The sequence below is a fragment of the Panthera leo genome, chromosome D2 (assembly GCF_018350215.1).
Source record: "Panthera leo isolate Ple1 chromosome D2, P.leo_Ple1_pat1.1, whole genome shotgun sequence".
Lineage (NCBI taxonomy): Eukaryota > Metazoa > Chordata > Mammalia > Carnivora > Felidae > Panthera > Panthera leo.
Window position 1 is genome coordinate 79,953,514 of NC_056689.1, and position 18,063 is coordinate 79,971,576.

General features: G+C 44.6%; 1 protein-coding gene across 7 annotated transcripts in view; it reads left to right on the top strand.

Annotated features, from left to right (window-relative positions):
- The window catches only part of ZRANB1 (zinc finger RANBP2-type containing 1), a 66,650-nt gene extending 48,622 nt beyond the window's left edge, over positions 1 to 18,028 (top strand). For 5 of the 7 annotated variants that reach the window (XM_042907422.1, XM_042907421.1, XM_042907420.1 and 2 more), the window contains 7 exons: positions 3,901 to 4,054; positions 6,402 to 6,473; positions 7,493 to 7,691; positions 11,446 to 11,566; positions 12,673 to 12,802; positions 12,911 to 13,140; positions 14,860 to 18,028. In XM_042907422.1, the coding sequence (XP_042763356.1) occupies positions 3,901 to 4,054; positions 6,402 to 6,473; positions 7,493 to 7,691; positions 11,446 to 11,566; positions 12,673 to 12,802; positions 12,911 to 13,140; positions 14,860 to 15,078 (1,125 nt within the window). In that variant the 3' untranslated portion in view covers positions 15,079 to 18,028. The other 2 variants (XM_042907424.1, XM_042907423.1) reach the window with 2 other exon arrangements.
- The last annotated feature ends 35 nt before the right edge of the window (positions 18,029 to 18,063 follow it).

Sequence of the window (18,063 nt, forward strand, 5' to 3'; positions counted from 1 at the left end):
TGGGGCTCAACTCACAGACTAACGGACTGTGAGATCGTGACCTGAGCCAGAGTCGGCCGCCCAACCGACCGAGCCACCCAGGCCCCCCAAGGGTGTATGTTTTAAAAACGGGACATTTTGCCACGATACCTGAATCCTCTCTTGGATTAAAAAAATGGTAGGGTGTGTCTTTCATTCATTTCATTCACCTGATATTTATCAAGTACCTTCTGTGTGCTAGGCACTGTGTTAAACAGGGATGTAATTGGGAAGACACTGGCTCTTCCTTTACAGAGTCTCCAGGAAAGTAGAGAGAAATAAACTCTATACAGTCATTCTGTATAGTGTGTTGGCATAGATACGAATGCCAAGTGCTGTGGGAGTACCTGAGAAAGTGTTTCGGGGTATCTCACCTTCTCATGGAGAGCAGGTAACATTGTAGTGGGGGTCTGAAGGAGGAGAAGTACTTAGCCTCGTAAGTGGGTGGAGGAGAGAAGGGAGTTGAGGAAACCGTTTATTTGGAGGCCCTGGTGGTGGTGTTTGTGGTGAGCTCAGGAATTTGCAGAGCTGCTCAGCGTGGCCTTGGGAGTGACCAGATGGGTGTTTTGGCTGCTGTGGATTGGAGAGTGGAAGCCTCGTTAGGAGGGCACCGCGTGATGCTTTCGAGGGCTCTGCCCTTACGGGAGTGCAAAGAAGCGGGTCCCTTTGAGAGAGCTGGTGCTGATGGAGTCAGGATCAAGGAGACAGACTGGATGTGAGGAGCAGTGGAGAGGGAGGGATCAAGTTGCTTCTGAGCTTTTGGCCTTAGATAACCATACAGATGTCACAAACGATTGCAAATGAACGATTCAGGATGTGACCACATTGTGCAGGTAATTCTTTTAATTATAAGGGAAATGGAGAAAAAGTGTAGAGAGTCAGATCAGTTGTAGATTGTGATTTTTGTCAGTATAGGTCTTCTCTGGTATGCTTATACATATTTACATACTCAGATTTGTCTGTATGCATTTGGGAACCATTGTGTACAAAGCACTGCGGGGGGATCAAGGGATATGAAGGTTACCTGGAAACACGGTTGAAATGGCTAGCCATTGTTTAGTGCGGTGAGGGTCAGGTGACACCATAGACACCTGATAGAGGAGGGGGGAGGGCTTGAGAGATAGCCACGGTGTAAACAGGGGGCAGGCCTACTGCGGATAGGTTAGGGGAAGGGACAGTTTGAAAAGCAGCAGTGTGATTAGAAGGACCAATGTTCTGGAACAGGGATTGGGACAGTTAGAGGTACTTTCTGTGGTGTCTGAGGTCTGGCTACATTTGCGTTGTATATTGGCAGAGCCAGTGTTTGGAGCAGTAGTTGCTGGTGGTGGCAGGAGACTGGATGGAGAGGGCAGCTGTGAACCAAGGCTCAAGTCCATAGGGGGTTCCTGGGCTCCCCCCAGGCTGGTAGAGGGCTGAGAACGTTGCAGGGCTGTTGTAAGCCCTGGCCTCCGAAGAGCAGTCTGGGGACTAACAGTGGGAAGGCACTAGAGCCCCAGGGTATTTGTCATTTACTGCCTAACAGAGCACCTCAACTTTGCTAAGCTTTAGTCCACAAACCGCTGTTTTCTCCCACAGTTCCGGAGGGTGAAGGGTCCAGGAGCAGCCTGGCCGAATGATTTTGGCTCAGGTTCTCCTGAGGTTACAGTCAAATGTTCAGAGCTGCCGTTGTCAAAAGGCTTGATGGGGCTGGAGGATCTGGTTCCAGGCACACTCACATGGGTGTCGGTAGGAGGCTTCTAACCTTGTCACACGGGCCTCTCCATAGGACAGGGTTCACCCAGAACAAGTGATCTGAGAGACCAAGCGCGCGCCTGTGATCCAAATGGAAGCTTCGGTGTCGTTTAGATACAACCTAATTTAGGAAGTGACATACCATCCTTTTTGCCATATTTGGGACACAGAGACCAACCCTGGTGCACTGTGGGAGAGGTGGAAGGGGGGTGGATTTCCAGGGAAATAACCAAATTGGTTGTGGAATTTAGTCTCAGTGGAATAGACACTCCGGAGGACGTCACTGAAAGGGCCAGTAGGGAGATTGGACTTAGGGAGGTGTCTGCAGAGAGAGGACAGAGCCAGATACTTTGGGGGATGAGAACAGGAGAACACGATATTTTGGGGATATGTATGTGAGGCAGGGGTTTTAATTGGATATTAGGCCATAGACTTTGTTGGTAGTGTGGTGGAATCTGTGGGCTCCCTTTCAAAGTACTGTTTTTAAATGCATAAAATAAAAAAGATCATAAAGGAAACCAGTTATATTGAAATAGTTGTTTTGCAGAATATTAGCTTTGTGACTTATAAGGGAATGCATTTTAAATCTAGGCCAGTGGTTAGTGAAAATGAAGGATTTAAATTTAATGAAAACTTAGGTTCACCGATCCTTCCCAACAAGTTCACGTGCTCGAAGTTAAGAATTACTAGCCTAAGGAGATAGGGTTGAAGAGGCTAGGAGACGAAGGGGTAGGCGGACAGGGTCCGGGGCTGAAGGACGGCGGTGGGAGGAGGACGCGTGACCACCCCCCGCCGTAAGGTTCCCCTTACAGGAATGCGGGGTGTTCGCAGTTTTCATGTCACAGATCAACTTGTTTTTGAAGAAACCGTCCCAGGTTTTGGAACAGGGCAGAGGACTAGCAGATTAGAATCAGCTGTTTTTGAATTTATTTTGGGATCCATTTAAACTGTTACTTGAGAAATTGTTATATTCTGAAAATACTTGATACTTCGTTTTCCATAATTGGAGTGTCACATAATGATCGGATTTATGGAGTTAAGAGGTAGTAAGAATTTCATTGTTACTGGTAATCCTGGCCAGTAAAATTTAGAAGCACTGAATTTTCACGTAGGATTTTTCAGAATACGATGTCTGATGCTTGTGTTGGGTATGCAGGGTTTTTGAGACCCTGTTCACTTACCTTAATAAAAATTACAGTTCATCGTCCCCAATGTAGATGACGTTATTGGTCAAACTGCGAGTGGCTTATTGGCAGATCTGCTCCAGACCCCACTTGTGACTGGAAACGTTCGTAGGTCAGAGGTCAGTGGTTGTGGTCCGGTGACTGGCTCACACAGGATTCACACCAGACTCCCTTCCTCTGTAGAGGATACTCACCTTTGATTTCAAAACTCTTTGTATGCCGAGTTTTTGAGCTCCACAGAGGCAGACGGCTTACGTGTAAAATATCTCTGCTGCTTTTGTGGCTGTCCATCATTAAAAAGAAAAGGAAGGTTCTAGCCATCTCCTTGTTTAGAAGTTCTCTGTCGGAGTGCTCACCACCTACACGAGTGCTCACATTTCATTCCTGTCGGGCTAGACTTCGAATGTTTGCTGTCTCTTTCACACTTAGAGAAGCCAGCTGCTTTTTTACATATTCAGAATTATAACAGATGGGGAAGGATTTGAGGTCAGTGGGAACTAACCCTTCAAAAATGTCATGCTTTCCTTATTCCACGTGAAGGTACTTGAAATGTTCTTACTTATTTAACCCAGCGGGAGAAGAGTGTTTGCACTTTCCTCTTTCTCCATGAGCTGGAATTTCCTGTTTTTTAAGAATGCTTTTATTGGGGGCATGATGCTTAGTTTTACTTAGGTGGTTTTCTGTCCTCCCTCCCTCTCCCTAGGATGAACCTTTGTGAACAACACCATTTTACATAAATTTTATTTCCTTGGGAGAAATTCCTAAGAAGTAAATTTCCTCCTGGAAAGTTGTACTGAACCGTACTTCCACTGGTGAGGAAATAGTGCCTAATCCATTTTAAAATGAACAAAACAACACCCTGAGTTACGGGGAAGGTTTGGTCATTTCTTTTAAGTACTGTTGTTTTCTGCTTACGTCAACGTTCATGTTAAATGAGATGCAGAGGAAAGTTTCTTTTGTATTCAAGGTGTCTCAACAAGCAGCCAAGTGTATTCCTGCGATGGTGTGTCCCGAACTGACAGAACAAATCCGGCGAGAGATCGCTGCCTCTCTTCATCAGAGAAAGGGGGATTTTGCTTGCTATTTTCTCACTGACCTTGTAACATTTACGTTGCCAGCAGGTAACTCCAAATTTCAGTGTGAAAAGAAATGTTCACTTCATTATAATTGTTTTTGTTGTGTGTGAGTGAAGTGGTTTCTGTTAAAGCAGATAACTTAGCTACTATGTGTGCATTTTAAATTGCTTGACTACCGTATTTATCCTGGAAGTGACCAGTCCGGGGGCTCCTTGTAAAACTTCAGCTTTGGATCTGGTAGGAAGATAGCAGCTGATAATCACTGATTTCGGTGTGGGCCTTAGATGTTTCAAAAAATCTGTTTTAGCCATTTATTTTTCTCTCCAGTTTTACTTTAGGATATTATCAGTGTACTTTTTTTTTCTTATTCATGCCTATTTTAAAATTACACAGGCATTGGTTATTGGTATCAGGAGATAGGATTAGAACATGGGCTTTTGATGGGTGGAGTCAGATTTTTTGAATCAAAGATGCTGGCATTCTTTTGAAAGTGTCGCTACTGTGTTCTTCACTCATTATATCAATTTCTACCATGTTTGTGACACAGCTTTTCATTTTTCCATTCAGTGACAGTTGGAAGTGTCTTCCGGGATCCTTTTGGTCATTTGGCGTTGAATAAATGCACCAAACACCAAAAGTTTCTAAAAGAAAGCTTCCATCTTGATTCTACGTGTCTTGAGCTTTTATATAGACATAAACACGGGCGTGTACCAATGGTAGGAGATCATCACTAAGACTTTCAAAATCAGATTTCACTTGAAGTGCACTCTGTATATTTAAGCTTACTCTGGTGATGTTTAGATTTTTACTCTGACTTGAAAATAGCTTAAAAAAATTTTTTTTTAAAGAATTTTTAAGGGGAATGCTTTTTACTGTAGACCGCTCCATTAGCAAACTGAACAAACCGTAGAGAATTTGAGGAGGATGACAGAACCAGAGATCTGTGTGCCAAAAATTAATGGTTCGTTAGCTTTTATGAGAAGATTCTGAAGTCTGAAAACAATAGGTCTGAGCAGAGGTCGGTTGAGAGTGTGGGGAGACCAGGGAAGATTAACATTTGTATGTGGTTGTTACTATTACCGCTAACTTGAATATCAGATAGCCCTGCTCTTTTTTTTCCTTTTATTTCAGTTTTAATGAGAGAGAGTTGTCATTTACTTGTCAAATATTTAAAGTGTCTATTGTGATTTCATCCTTGCACAAATTGTGAAAGGATTCCCCCCACCCAGTTAACACACCCACCATCCCATGTTTATGTATCTTTTTTCCATTGGAACATGTAACTTCTCCTAGCAAATCTCAGTTATACAACACAGTGTTAAATAGTTACCATGGTGTTTCCTTAGGTCTTCAACATTATTCATTTTATAGCTTGGAAGTTTTTGTACTCTTTTACCAATTTTTTATCTTCCTCCCTTGCCCAAGCTGTTACTAACCTCTTTTCTACCCTGTTTCTATGAGTTTGACTTTTTTTTTTTTTTTTTGGTCTTGTCTTTCTCCGGCTAATTCCACTTAACCTAATGCCCTCAAGGTCCATCCATGTTGTTGCAAATGGTAGGATTTCTTTTTTTCACTTGGCTGAATAATAACATGTCATTTTACACACTCATAACATGTCATTTTACACATACACACACACATTCACACCCCACATCTCTATTCACTCATCCATCGATGGACACTTAGGTTGTTTCTGTATCTTGGCTGTTGTGAGTAATGCTGCAACAAACATGGGGGTTCGGTACCTCTTCGATATCCTGTTTTCATTTACTTCGGATACACACACACACACACACACACTGATGTGGGATTGCTGGATCAGATGATACTTCTAACTTTTTGAGGACCCTGTTTTAAGTGGTGGCTACACCAGTTTACATTCCCACTGACTGTGCACAAGGGTCCCTTTTTACACTTCTTTACCAGTATTGTCTTTTTGACAATAGTTACATGCAATTATTGGTCCAGATATACTTTATATTATTTTTAGGTAGACAACAGTTTTGATAATGAAGTACAGAAAGAAAATATTTTACTTTACATGTATGCACACACATTACACATGCATGTTTTTTAAAATCTATATTTTTTAATGTTTATTTATTTTTGAGAGAGAGAGTGTGAGCAGGGGAGGGGCAGAGAGAGGGAGACACAGAATCCGAAGGAGGCTCCAGGCTCGGACCCACGAGCTGTGAGACCATGACCTGAGCTGAAGTCGGACACTCAACCGACTGAGCCACCCGGGGGCCCCTATGCATGGTTTTTAAAAGAAGCTACCCGACCGCCTTCACTGACAAGGGAGTTATTTTAGAGGAAGTTTCTGTTAGATGCTGGTATCAAATTAAGTTACGAAACGTAAGAAAATCTTTTAAGCCTGTTTTTTGATTTGTAGATATTGAAGACTTGCCTCCAACAGTCCAAGAAAAATTATTTGATGAGGTGCTCGATAGAGATGTTCAGAAAGGTAAGTGTGGAATTAATGAGTGTGATTTAGTTTAATTTCCCTAAGCTCTTTGTTTTCTAAGGTTTGGAGCACTTCAGTTGTATGGTTGACTTGTTTTATTTTTCCTTTAATTGAAAACGGAAAGTCCCTCAGTGTCACATTGTGGCGTTAAAAATGTTCGTTCTGTCGGGGTGCCTGAGTGGCTCGGTTGGTTGGGTGTCCGACTCTTGATTTTGGCTCAGGTCGTGATCTCAGGGTTTGTGGGTTCAATCCCCTCACTGGGCTTTGCGCTGACCGTGCAGATGGAGCTGCTTGCAACCTTCCCCGCACCCCCTCCCCCCCTCCCCCTCCCCCCCCCCCCCCCCCCCGCCAGTCTGCTGCTCATGGTCTTTCTCTATCAAAATAGATAAACATTTAAAAAAAAAAATGTTCATTCTGTCGATTTTATCTCGGCAAAACTGGAAAAAAAAAATGACGAATGCTTATTCATGGCTCTTAACTGTGATACAGGGAATAAATAAAGGTATAAAAATGTTCCACCATGGTTTTCTACTTCCTGTTCTAGGATGAGTATATTTCCATATTAAACATTTTTAGAAAATAAATTGTAAAGAACTGAAAAGTTGAGAAAAATATTGTAGAGCCACAAGATGTTTCCACTACTCAGAAGGTTTATATTTCAATTGATCAAAATTATTTACGTGTTTAATAGTAAATTACACATAAACTTATTAATATATCTACAGAGTGGGTTCTTTCCTCCAGTGAATAGTCCTGAATTGCATAGGCATGAAAACAAACATGTTATTTTGGGGCACTTGGGTGGCTCAGTCGTTCAGTCTTTGATTTGCGGTTTGTGGGTTTGAGCCCCAAATTGGGCTCTGTGCTGACAGCTCAGAGCCCGGAGCCTGCTTCGGATTCTGTGTTTCCTTATCTCTCTCTGTACTTCCCCTGCCCACACTCTGCCCACCCCCCCCAAATAAACATTAAAAAACAAAAAAACAAAAAGAATGGACTTGATATTTAAATTCCTTATACAGAGTTAGAAGAAGAATCTCCAATTATAAACTGGTCTTTGGAGTTGGCTACCCGTTTGGACAGTCGACTGTATGCGCTTTGGAACCGGACCGCAGGAGACTGCTTACTTGATTCAGTGCTACAAGCTACCTGGGGCATTTATGACAAGGACTCGGTGCTTCGGAAAGCCCTGCATGACAGCCTGCATGACTGTTCACATTGGTGAGCTGGCACCCTTCCCTGTTTAAAACCAGGCATGCTCCTGCTGAGTCATTTCCTTACAGTGTTGGGATAGTTTTCTCCTGTTATATTTCCTGTGGAAGCTAGACAGGAAAAATTTGACTTTGCACATTGAGACATTTGGAACATTTTGATGACTTTTATACCTTTTTGCTGGGCTTTAGCATAGAAACATTTAACATTGCAGTAGTGGCCTTAAATAGTGATAAGGTCTTTGCCCACATTTTTAAGTATTATGATTTCATAGTTGTGTTTAATATTGAAAGGATTATGTTGGTATTGTGTTGTGAGGTTTTTTTCCTTAGGGACATAGTCTTCAGACCACATATTATTTTGCACATTTTGAAATCCATAGAAAGGTTAAAAAATCAGTGCGCCAGACCCCAGTGTTCCTTCATTGGATTGCCCAACGGCTAATGGTTAGCTGCGTGTGCTCCGTCTCTGCGTGTGTAAGCACTTCCCTTTGCTCATGAGTTTAAGTCATCCCGATGCTTTGTACCGGTCGGTATTTCACCATGTATCTTTGAAGAACAAGGATATTCTCTTACCCAACCGTATCCTCATTACCACATCTAAGGAAATCGGTAGTGTGGGGCACCTGGGGGGCTCAGTCAGTTAGGCATCCAGCTCTTAATTTCATCTCAGGTCACGAGCTCACGGTTCTTTAGATTGAACCCTGAGGCGGGCGGCGTGGAGCCTGCTCGGGATTCTCTCTCTCCTCTCTGCCCTTCCCCTTCTCACGCGTGCACACGTGCGCTCTTTCTCTCAAAATAAATAAACTTGAAAAAAAAAAAATCAACCACGACCCTGTAATTCAATGTACAGTGCATAACCCATCTTCCAGTTACCTCACAAATGCCCTTTATGTATACAGATTTTCCTTGCTATCCAAAAGTAGCATTTCTGTGAAACCTTTTGTCAGCTTTCGAAATGGCGCAAAGCAAAGATCCAGCGACCATTTTGTAGCCGTGAAGATCCTCTTCAGATTGCGTTTTGGCAAAAGCAGGTGCTAATGTAGGTCTTTCATAAAAGTGAAGGGGCGCAAAGTGAACTGTCAGATAGCGGGGGGATCCTGTATATGTTTTTGTTTTACCCTGTCGTCCAGTCAAGTATATAACTAGTCTTGAACTGTAAATTCACCCACTGGGGTATTAATCAGTGGAAATGACGGCTGTGCTTGTGACTCATAGTTTGGCTTTATACTGACTTGACTTACGATATCTTCTTGGTTCTGTATTACATACATCGTCTCCATGAGAAAACTGAGGCCAAAAGAAACTTAAATTAATGAAAAGGTGCTTTTTTTCTCTTACACCTACTTGAATGCCGACAGAGTAATGATAATGACCTTACTCCAAATAACTTTATTACCCTAGTATCTCTATATAATTTTTGAGCACTTACTAGTTGTGAATTTTGTTGTCAGCATTTAGGGATTACGTGCAGTCCATTAGAATGTAAACTCTGTGAGAACAGAGGTTTTGTTGTGTTTCATCGTGGAAGATGTAGTGCCTCCACTAGCGTGACACATAGTAAGCGTGCAGTAAACGGTACTGAATGGAAGCACTCTCGAGAATTCGAAAATGAGAGCAGTTGAATAATTTCCTTGAGAGCGAAATTATCGATCAAAGCATAATGCAATAGGGGAGAACTTTGAAGTCACCTGAAAAAAAAACAAACAAAACTAAGCTCCCTGGCTGGCAAACCTAGAACCTTCCCGATTCAGCGTATACTACGTACAGGCATACCTCAGAGATACGTGGGTTCAGTTCCAGACCACTGCAGTAAAGTGACTGTCTTAATAAAGTGAGCCAAAGGAGTATTTTGGTTTCCTCAGTGCATATGGAAGTTCATGTTTACAGTATCCTGTAGTCCGTAGTCAGTGCTATAGCAGTAGGTCTAAAAAAAAAAAAAAAAGAAGAAGCCCTGAGCATCAGTGGAACTTTGAGTGAGTCATAGTCTTCTTGCCGGTGAAGGGTCTTGCCTTGATGTTGATGGTTACCAGCTGATCGGAGTGGTGGTTGCTGAAGGCCGGGGTGGCCGTGGCAGTTTCTTAAAATAAGACGCCAGTGAAGTTATCGATTGACCTTTCCTTTCATGAATGGTTTCTCTGTAGCGTGCGATGTGATTTGATGGCATTTTTCTTAGAACTTCTTTCAAAATCAGAGTGCGTCCTCTCAGAGCCTGCCACTGCTGCATCAACTACGGTTGTCGTGTTCTAAATCACTCTGTTGTCATTTCAACAGTCTTCACGGCGGCTTCACCAGGATTAGATTCCATTGCAAAAAACCCTTTCATTGCTCATCCATGAGAAGCAAGTCCTCGTCCGTTCCAGTTCTGTCACAAGATGGCAGCAGCCTAGTCCCGTCTTCGGGCCCCCCTTCTAGTTAGTTCTCTGCTGTTTCCACCACATGTACAGTTAACTTCTTCCACGCAAGTCTTGAGCCCCCCAAAGTCCTCCGTGAGGGTTGGAATCAACTCCTTCTAAACTCCTGTTGATATTTTGATCTCTTTACATGAATCAGGAATGTTCTTAATTGCATCCAGAATGGTGAATCCTTTCCAGACGCTTTTCAGTTTCCTTTGCTCAAATCCATCTGAGGAGTCTGTGTCTATGGCAGCAGTAGCCTTACTTCAAATAATGCCTAGAAAGTTGAAATTACTCCTTGATCATAAGCTGCAGAGTGGGTATGGTGTTGTCAGGCATGAAAACATTAATCTGGTTATCTCCATCAGAACTCTTGGGCGAGCAGGTGCGTTGTCGGTGAGCAGTAATATTTTGAAAGGAGTTTCATGAGGGGTAGGCATTAATAGCGGGCTTAAAATATTTAGTAAAATGTATTGTAAATGGACGTACTGTTATCCAGGCTTTGTTGTTCTTTTTATAGAGCAAGAGTATATTTAGCACAGTTTTAAGGGCCTTGGGATTTTTGGAACGGTCAGTGAGCATTGGCTTCAACTTAAAGTCACCAGCGGCATTAGCCCCCTTAACAAGAGAGTCAGCCTGTGTTTTGAAGCCAGGCACTGACTTCTCCTCTCTAGCTATACCAGTCCTAGATGGCATCTTCTTCCAGTAGAATGCGGTTTCATCTGCATTGAAAATTTGTTTAGTGTAGCCACCTTTGTGATTTTGGCTAGGTTCTCTGGAAAACATGCCATAGCTTCTGTATCACTTGCTGATTCGCTTTGCACTTTGATGTCTGGAGATCGCTTCTTTCCTTAGACCTCGTGAACCAACCTCTGCTAGTTACAGATTTTTCTTTGCTACTTTCCTCACTTCTCTGAGCCTTCATCGAATTGAAGAGCATTAGGGCCTTGCTCTGGGAGCGATGTTGATACACCTAGTGAATACGTGGGCTATTTTCCAGTCTGTTGTTTACACAGTGACCCAGTAGTGAGTTCTATACATTAACGTAAAATGGTAGTGTCTTTGATTGTATCCACAATCTCAGATGATTCCGAATGTTCTAGTTCTTTTTGAACTCCGTCAGTCAGTAGTAGACATTTGAAATGAATTGATCTCATTATTAGTGTTTAAAGTTCTGGTGAGAACATGTTACGTGATGTCTGCTGGTAGAGCGTAGGCATTTTTGATGTGAAAATAAATGGCAAACTGGGGAAAATTAATAAAATTGTTCGCCTCTTTACATGAATTGTTTAAAGACTACATTAAATGATTGGCACATTAAACGTACTGCTTACAGAAGGCTAATTGTTTACTGTCTTGCCGTTTTAGGTTTTACACACGTTGGAAAGATTGGGAATCGTGGTATTCTCAGAGCTTTGGTTTACATTTCTCCTTGAGGGAAGAACAGTGGCAAGAAGACTGGGCATTCATACTGTCTCTTGCCAGCCAGGTGAGAATGCCGCGAGGCGTGTTGCGTGTTCTTCAGTCCCTTGATGTGCACGCGGAAGCCAGATTGCAGGTGGCTTGGGAGGAGCAGAAGAGTGCTTGGCTTGGCAGCGGGTGCCTTGGTTTCTGGTCGCGTTTCGCAGTTCCATTGAGTGACAAGACGAAAGTTGACCTGTGATGATCGTAAGGGCTTACGTAACCTTTTCAGATTGCTCCTCATATATGTCGTCTGCTTAGAAAGGTGGCATTGGGCCCGTTTCATCTACCTACTAATTCTGTGTCCGAGGGGGCACTTAACGAAGATCACTGTGCGGGCGGCGGGCACTCCGGTCCCGGTGCTCTGCTGTCGGGCCCACGGGGGGAGGTGCCATGGCCAACAGGTGGAGCTATTTGTAATTAACTTGGGAATGAACTTTTATAAAAAACGAATTGTGCATGGTCGTTCCTGTCAGGTTTTGGCTTTCAAGCTAGTTTTATTCCACGAAGCATGTTCAGTATAGCGAACTGGAACATTCAGAAACACGCAGGAGACCATTCCTTTTCTTTGCAGAGAGCACTGTGGTTTATTTGAACCCTGTGAACGAAGTACCTTCTGTCACAGTGGCTGTTTTACAGCTGTGACGTGTACTTTCTGAAAACGTGTTGTCCCATTTGTTGTCAGAGGGGCGGTGGGCCCGTGTAGTCGTCTTGAATTAGGCGGTGCTGCCGTTTAAGGTTGCCAGAAATAGCAGCTCCTCTTTTTACTTGGGGAGGACCTCGTCGTGGCTGCGGGTTTCGCAGGGACCTTCCCCAGCGGGCGGTCACCGTGCACCGGGCGTCCCTCGCTGTCTGCGCCTTTTGTTCCTGTGATCAGTATTCACCCCGGTCTGTTGGCTTCTTGAGTTTGGATAGTGAAAGACACCTGTATACGTACGCTTCGCAGATCTCCTTTATGATGGCGTTGGAAGAATTTGCAGAATTTTATGCTCACTTAGCTTGACGGTGTTCTTTAAAAGAAAAAAACGGATCTAGCGCACGGACGGGGAGGAGCTCTGTGCTCTGCACATCGGTTTTCCTGGGTGGCAGTGAACGTTTTAAAGAGAAATTACTTTTTTATTTTACCCCGCACAGCCTGGAGCAAGCTTGGAACAGACGCACATTTTTGTACTTGCACATATTCTTAGACGACCAATTATAGTTTATGGAGTGAAATATTATAAAAGTTTCCGGGGAGAAACTTTAGGATATACTCGGTTTCAAGGTAAGCCCTTACTCAAGTGTATTTTGTATTTCTGAAGTCTCCTTCTGTAGGAAACGTGTTGCAGCCCAGTCCCGATGACCCTATTGTGCTGGTCTTTCTTCCCTCCAGGTGTTTATTTGCCTTTGTTGTGGGAACAGAGTTTTTGCTGGAAAAGTCCGATCGCTCTGGGCTATACAAGGGGCCACTTCTCTGCTTTGGTTGCCATGGAAAATGATGGCTACGGCAACCGAGGTGCTGGTGCTAACCTGAATACGGACGACGACGTCACTGTCACGTTCTTGCCTCTGGTGGACAGCGAGAGGAAGTTACTGCACGTGCACTTTCTTTCTGCTCAGGAGGTGAGGGCGCGTCGCTCCCATTGGCTCCTCCAGTGTCTGTGCCACAGCCCGGCCCGGGACACCTCTCCGGTGGGGTGTCCCCCGTGCTGCCAGCGGAAGCTTCGGATTCGGTCGTAGTTAGTGTCCCTTTGTGTAAATACAGGTCAGCCAGACTCTGAAGTTTACCTTTTTTCAGCTGTGGGGTGGGTTGTGTCACGTGGAGATTTCAGCGGTGACGCGAAGACAAAAGTCCCCCGCACCCTCCCTCTCAGGTAGCAAGGAGCGCTGAGGGCAAAAGTAGAAAGACGGGGGGAGGGGACAACGGGGGACTTGGGCCTGGTGATTTAAATTGGGTGGTAACCAGGGGCCCCTGGGTGGCTCAGTCGGTTGAGCGTCCGACTTCGGCTCGGGTCAAGATCTCACGGCTCGTGAGTTCGAGCCCCGCATCAGGCTCTGTGCTGATAGCTGGGAGCCTGGAGCCTCCTTCCGATTCTGTGTCTCCCTCCCTCTTGAATAAATGAATAAATATAATAAATAGAGAGAGAGAGAGAGAGAGAAAAGAAAAGAAAAGAAAGAGAAAGAAAACAAACATTTTTAATCGGGTGGTAACCAAAGGCATCTGAGGAGGAGGTGACCCTGCCCCGAGACCCGGAAGAGGAGTCTTGCAGGATACGGAGGATGAGGGTGGTAGGTAGAGGGGGTACCACAAAGCCCGGCAGTGAGGGGTCGAAGGGCTAAGGGATGGCAAGGGGCTCGCTCAGCAGCAGCCTTTTAAAGCCTTGGCTTTGACTTTGCAAGCTGGGAAGCCAACAACCAGCTTGCCCAGTAGAGGAACACCAGCTGCTCAGTGTGGAGATGAGATGCCTGGGCAGCGGGGGGAGCGGGAGCCCAGGTCGGAGGGTGTTACAGACGGGGGTGAGGAGGGGAGGGAGGTGGAGACCCAGGCAGGGGTGATGGTGAGGATGCGCAGAAAGAACGCTCTCAGGAAACGCACATTCTTACAAAAATTATTGGTCTTTTATTTAATGTACTAGTCATTATTATAAAACTGTTATAATCACATTAAGAAAAAAATTAATAGACCATAATTTTTATAACTTCATTCTGTAAATACTGAATAAACTTACCTTGTCATGTGTTTGAAGCTGAGACTTTGTTTTTCTAGCCTTTTCTTTGCCACGATAGGTTTATTAGGTTAACATTTGGTTTTTCCTGTTCTGGCAAACAAATTAACCTATTACTAGATGGTTCTTCCCCTCGAGGTCTATTTTCTGCCAATTTTCCTACTGAATTTTTTTTTAATGTTTATTTTTGAGAGAGAGAGAGAGAATGAATGAATGAATGAATGAATGAATGAAAGAAAGAAAGAAAGAAAGAAAGAGTGAGCAGGGGAGGGGCAGAGAGAGAGGGAGACACAGAATCCGAAGCAGGCTCCAGGCTCTGAGCCAACAGCACAGAGGCCGATGCGGGGCTCGAACTCACGAACCGTGAGATCGTGACCTGAGCCAAGGCCCTGACGCTCAACCCACCGAGCCACCCAGGCGCCCCCACCACTGATGTTTTTCTGTTTAACCGTAGGAAACTGGGTTTTAATCGTAAAATTGACAAGAGGCTGAAACCATGTGAAGTTTGTTGCTTCGACCCTTTCATCAGTAATCCTACCAGCTATGTTTCCATGCGTTTTTCCCAGCAGGCCTCTGATCTGTGATCCTGTCTTCCCTCTTCACATCCCTCCAAAAGCTAGGTAACGAGGAGCAGCAGGAGAAGCTACTCCGGGAGTGGCTGGACTGCTGTGTGACCGAGGGCGGCGTGCTGGTGGCCCTGCAAAAGAGCTCTCGGCGGCGCAACCACCCGCTGGTCACGCACATGGTGGAGAAGTGGCTCGACCGCTACAGGCAGATCCGGCCCTGTACCTCCCTGTCCGACGGAGAGGAAGACGACGACGATGAAGATGAATGAAAACAAGACCCGAGAGCAGAAGACCAGGGTCTCGGCTCTGCGGCGACCCCAGAGCCAGTGTGGTGCGCGCCCCCGGCGGCGTGGGGGGCGCCGAGGGACCCAGATGTGGCTGGACCTGCCGGGAGGGGTGTCTCTCGTCCACACCCGGTGGAGACGACGGATCTGCTGCGTGAGGAGACGGAGACCTTTGTTTGGACTACAGTTTGTAAAAAAGAAAAAAAAAAACCCTAATTTTATGAAGACAGAACCTTTTCCCTTTGAAATTGTAAATCTGTCTATAAATGTAACGCATGTGGTTGTGTAAGAAGTTGTGTCATAGGACAAGTTGTACCAGCCTCTTCATATTATCGAGATGTTTTTTTCAGCACGGGCACCTCCAAAAGCACACGGCAGATGACTCTCTGTTCCTCCGAGATCTTCTTTCTTAAGTAGAACCCGACATTCTACTTCGACCTTAAAAGATCCACTTTACGTTGAGTCTCGCTAGAGCTCATCAGACATCTGGAAACTTTTTGTACAGATTATCCACAGCCACACGTAAAAATAAAAACAAGCTTTTATTTTATTAATAATTTAGTTCCTGTTGTGCCCCATAAAATGAAACCAAATCTTGAAGGAACAAACTGCGAGGAAGGAAAGTAAGGATTGAGGGAACCTCATACAGACGTCATTCCCTTGTTTTGGAAAGGGTTTGGGTTTCTATTATTTTGTCCTTTTTAAAAGCTCCTGATAGGCCCCCTTTCGGTATTCAGGCATTTATTCGTTTGGAAAAGTGCCCTTAAAATGAGGGTTCTTCCACCAGAGTCCACACGGCAGTGTCCTCGGGAACAGTTCCTCCCTGGATGTCAGGGAAGCGCTCGGGGCGCAGGCCCACGCGTGACTACGTCAGTTGTGTGCAATTCGCTCACTTGACGCAGTTGACAACGTTCTCCCAAATTGCCACGCGGAGGCTCTTTGGAACGCTTCCTTTTATCCTCAGCTCTGCTTTCGGCCAATTGTGTCAGGGAGGCATGCCTTTGCTTGGGCTAATTGGGAATCAGTTAAGCATAGAATAAAGACTTAAAAACGCAGTAAGGTGGTAGATGCATTGCATAATGAATTTCTCAGAGCGGTCTGAGAATTTGTGCATGTTGGTTAATTGTGGCCATTCTTATTTAAAAGTTCAAACTATAATCTTAGATAGAAATTTTTTTATAAAAAGTATTATTTGACCACTTCAGGTATATGTTCAATACTGGGTAAAAATTTCAGACCTATCTCAGGAGCACAAAGACTTCGTGTCCTGATAAGCACTTTGTAGACTATTGACGTGGCAAAGGAATTTGGAAAGACACCCCCCCCCCCCCCCCCGCACACGCTTCCTTCCCTTTGATGAAAAGGCCGCGAGAAACCTTTAAATACTTGTTTTCTTCTCAGTTCTGTTTAGATGGTGTTTGAAATGTGCACAGCCTCTAATTTGATGCTGGAATACTAAAAATAGAAAAACACCCAGGAGATGTCCTTTTAGTTCTTTCTCCTCTCAGAAATGTCCATTGAAAGATACTCCCGGAACGAAGGATCGCTTTTGCTGTATGCTCAAACTTGCAGGAAACTCTTGCAATTTGATTCCGTATAAATGAAATGTGATGTAATGATGGTAAATGTTACTGTTCCAGGTGGGTATGTTTTCCTACAGATTGTGGTTTACTTTCATTTTGGTCAGTAATTTTTTAGAAGGCTGTCCGACTACTTAGCATAGCATCTCTGTAAACGTTTCTCCATACGTAGGAATAATTCTTCAGTGGGCACAGATCCTGTTCTAGTTGCTGGTAAGCACACTGCCCTCCCAACTGAAGAAGCCAAAGAGAAATGCTTGAGAGAGAAGCATCTAGTCACTATGGTCTACACTGCAGTCAGTGCTGTCCAGAAAGCATAGGCTCAGTATTTAGCCTGTGTGTGGTGGTCTGCTGAGTGGTTTCCCCTGAGGTGCCTCTTTATTTATTTATTTATGATCAGTGATCCCGACCACACCTAGTTTAACAGGTACAGCGTTCTTCCCTGTGGGAAAGGTAGAGGATTGCATGTCCTAGGCTCCAGGCAGGGACAGGGCTTTAAATGGTTTTCGCAGCAGATTGGCTGGAAGAGGCCAGAATGTTGGTGAGTCAATGCTAGGTTCAGCTCTGGAGCGATTGAATAGCCATGGCTGTCATTCCCAAGATGAGAGTACGCGGTCCTTTCTTGAAGGTCACATCTTGGTGGACTCTGGACAGTAATACCAGAACTGTATGGAATTAACTTTATGGTTTGTTTTTTTAGGGAGAATACAGTGTGGTGTTTTCTGTTCTAATTAAACAAAACCTAGGTGCACCACGGACTGGAACCGGCCTTTTTGTTTCCGACTCTAGGCTCCCCGTGTCCCAGACTCCGTCTGTGTTAAGGGAGCACCGCTCTCTTTAGGCAGGCGGGGAATCTCGTGTGCACGTGTCACGCCCTCGTTGCCAACATCCTGGTTATGACGAGGATGTTCTGCTCCCATTGGGTTTCCTGGGGGGGGGTGGGTCAGTAAGCACGTGCTCCTGCCTGTCCAGAGGAGGCTGTTTTGATGTGATTTTTCCGGGAGGGCTGAGGTGGGACCACCACCCTCACCCGAGGGAGGGAGGTTGATGCTTTGAAGACGCCCTTTTCTTAATGGGAAGGGAGCGAGAGGGAGTTTGGTGCCTGGAATTGGACGGGACTGGTTGACCGGTACCTGCACAGGCCACGAGTACAAAGGGGCTTAATGCTAGTCGAGAAGGAAAATCCTTTACATCTAAGTTCTTAACCGACGGAAATGCCTGATGTTACCATTTTGCAACATTGCTTTGTAAATATCACTTAAAAGAATTCTGAGATTCACTTCCCTTCCTGCATTAATGCTTGAGCCAGGTAATTTTGCTTTTGGGCAAATTAAAAGCCGAACTCTCTAACTTGACCCATTTTGTTTCTTGAATCGACCTAGTTCCATCT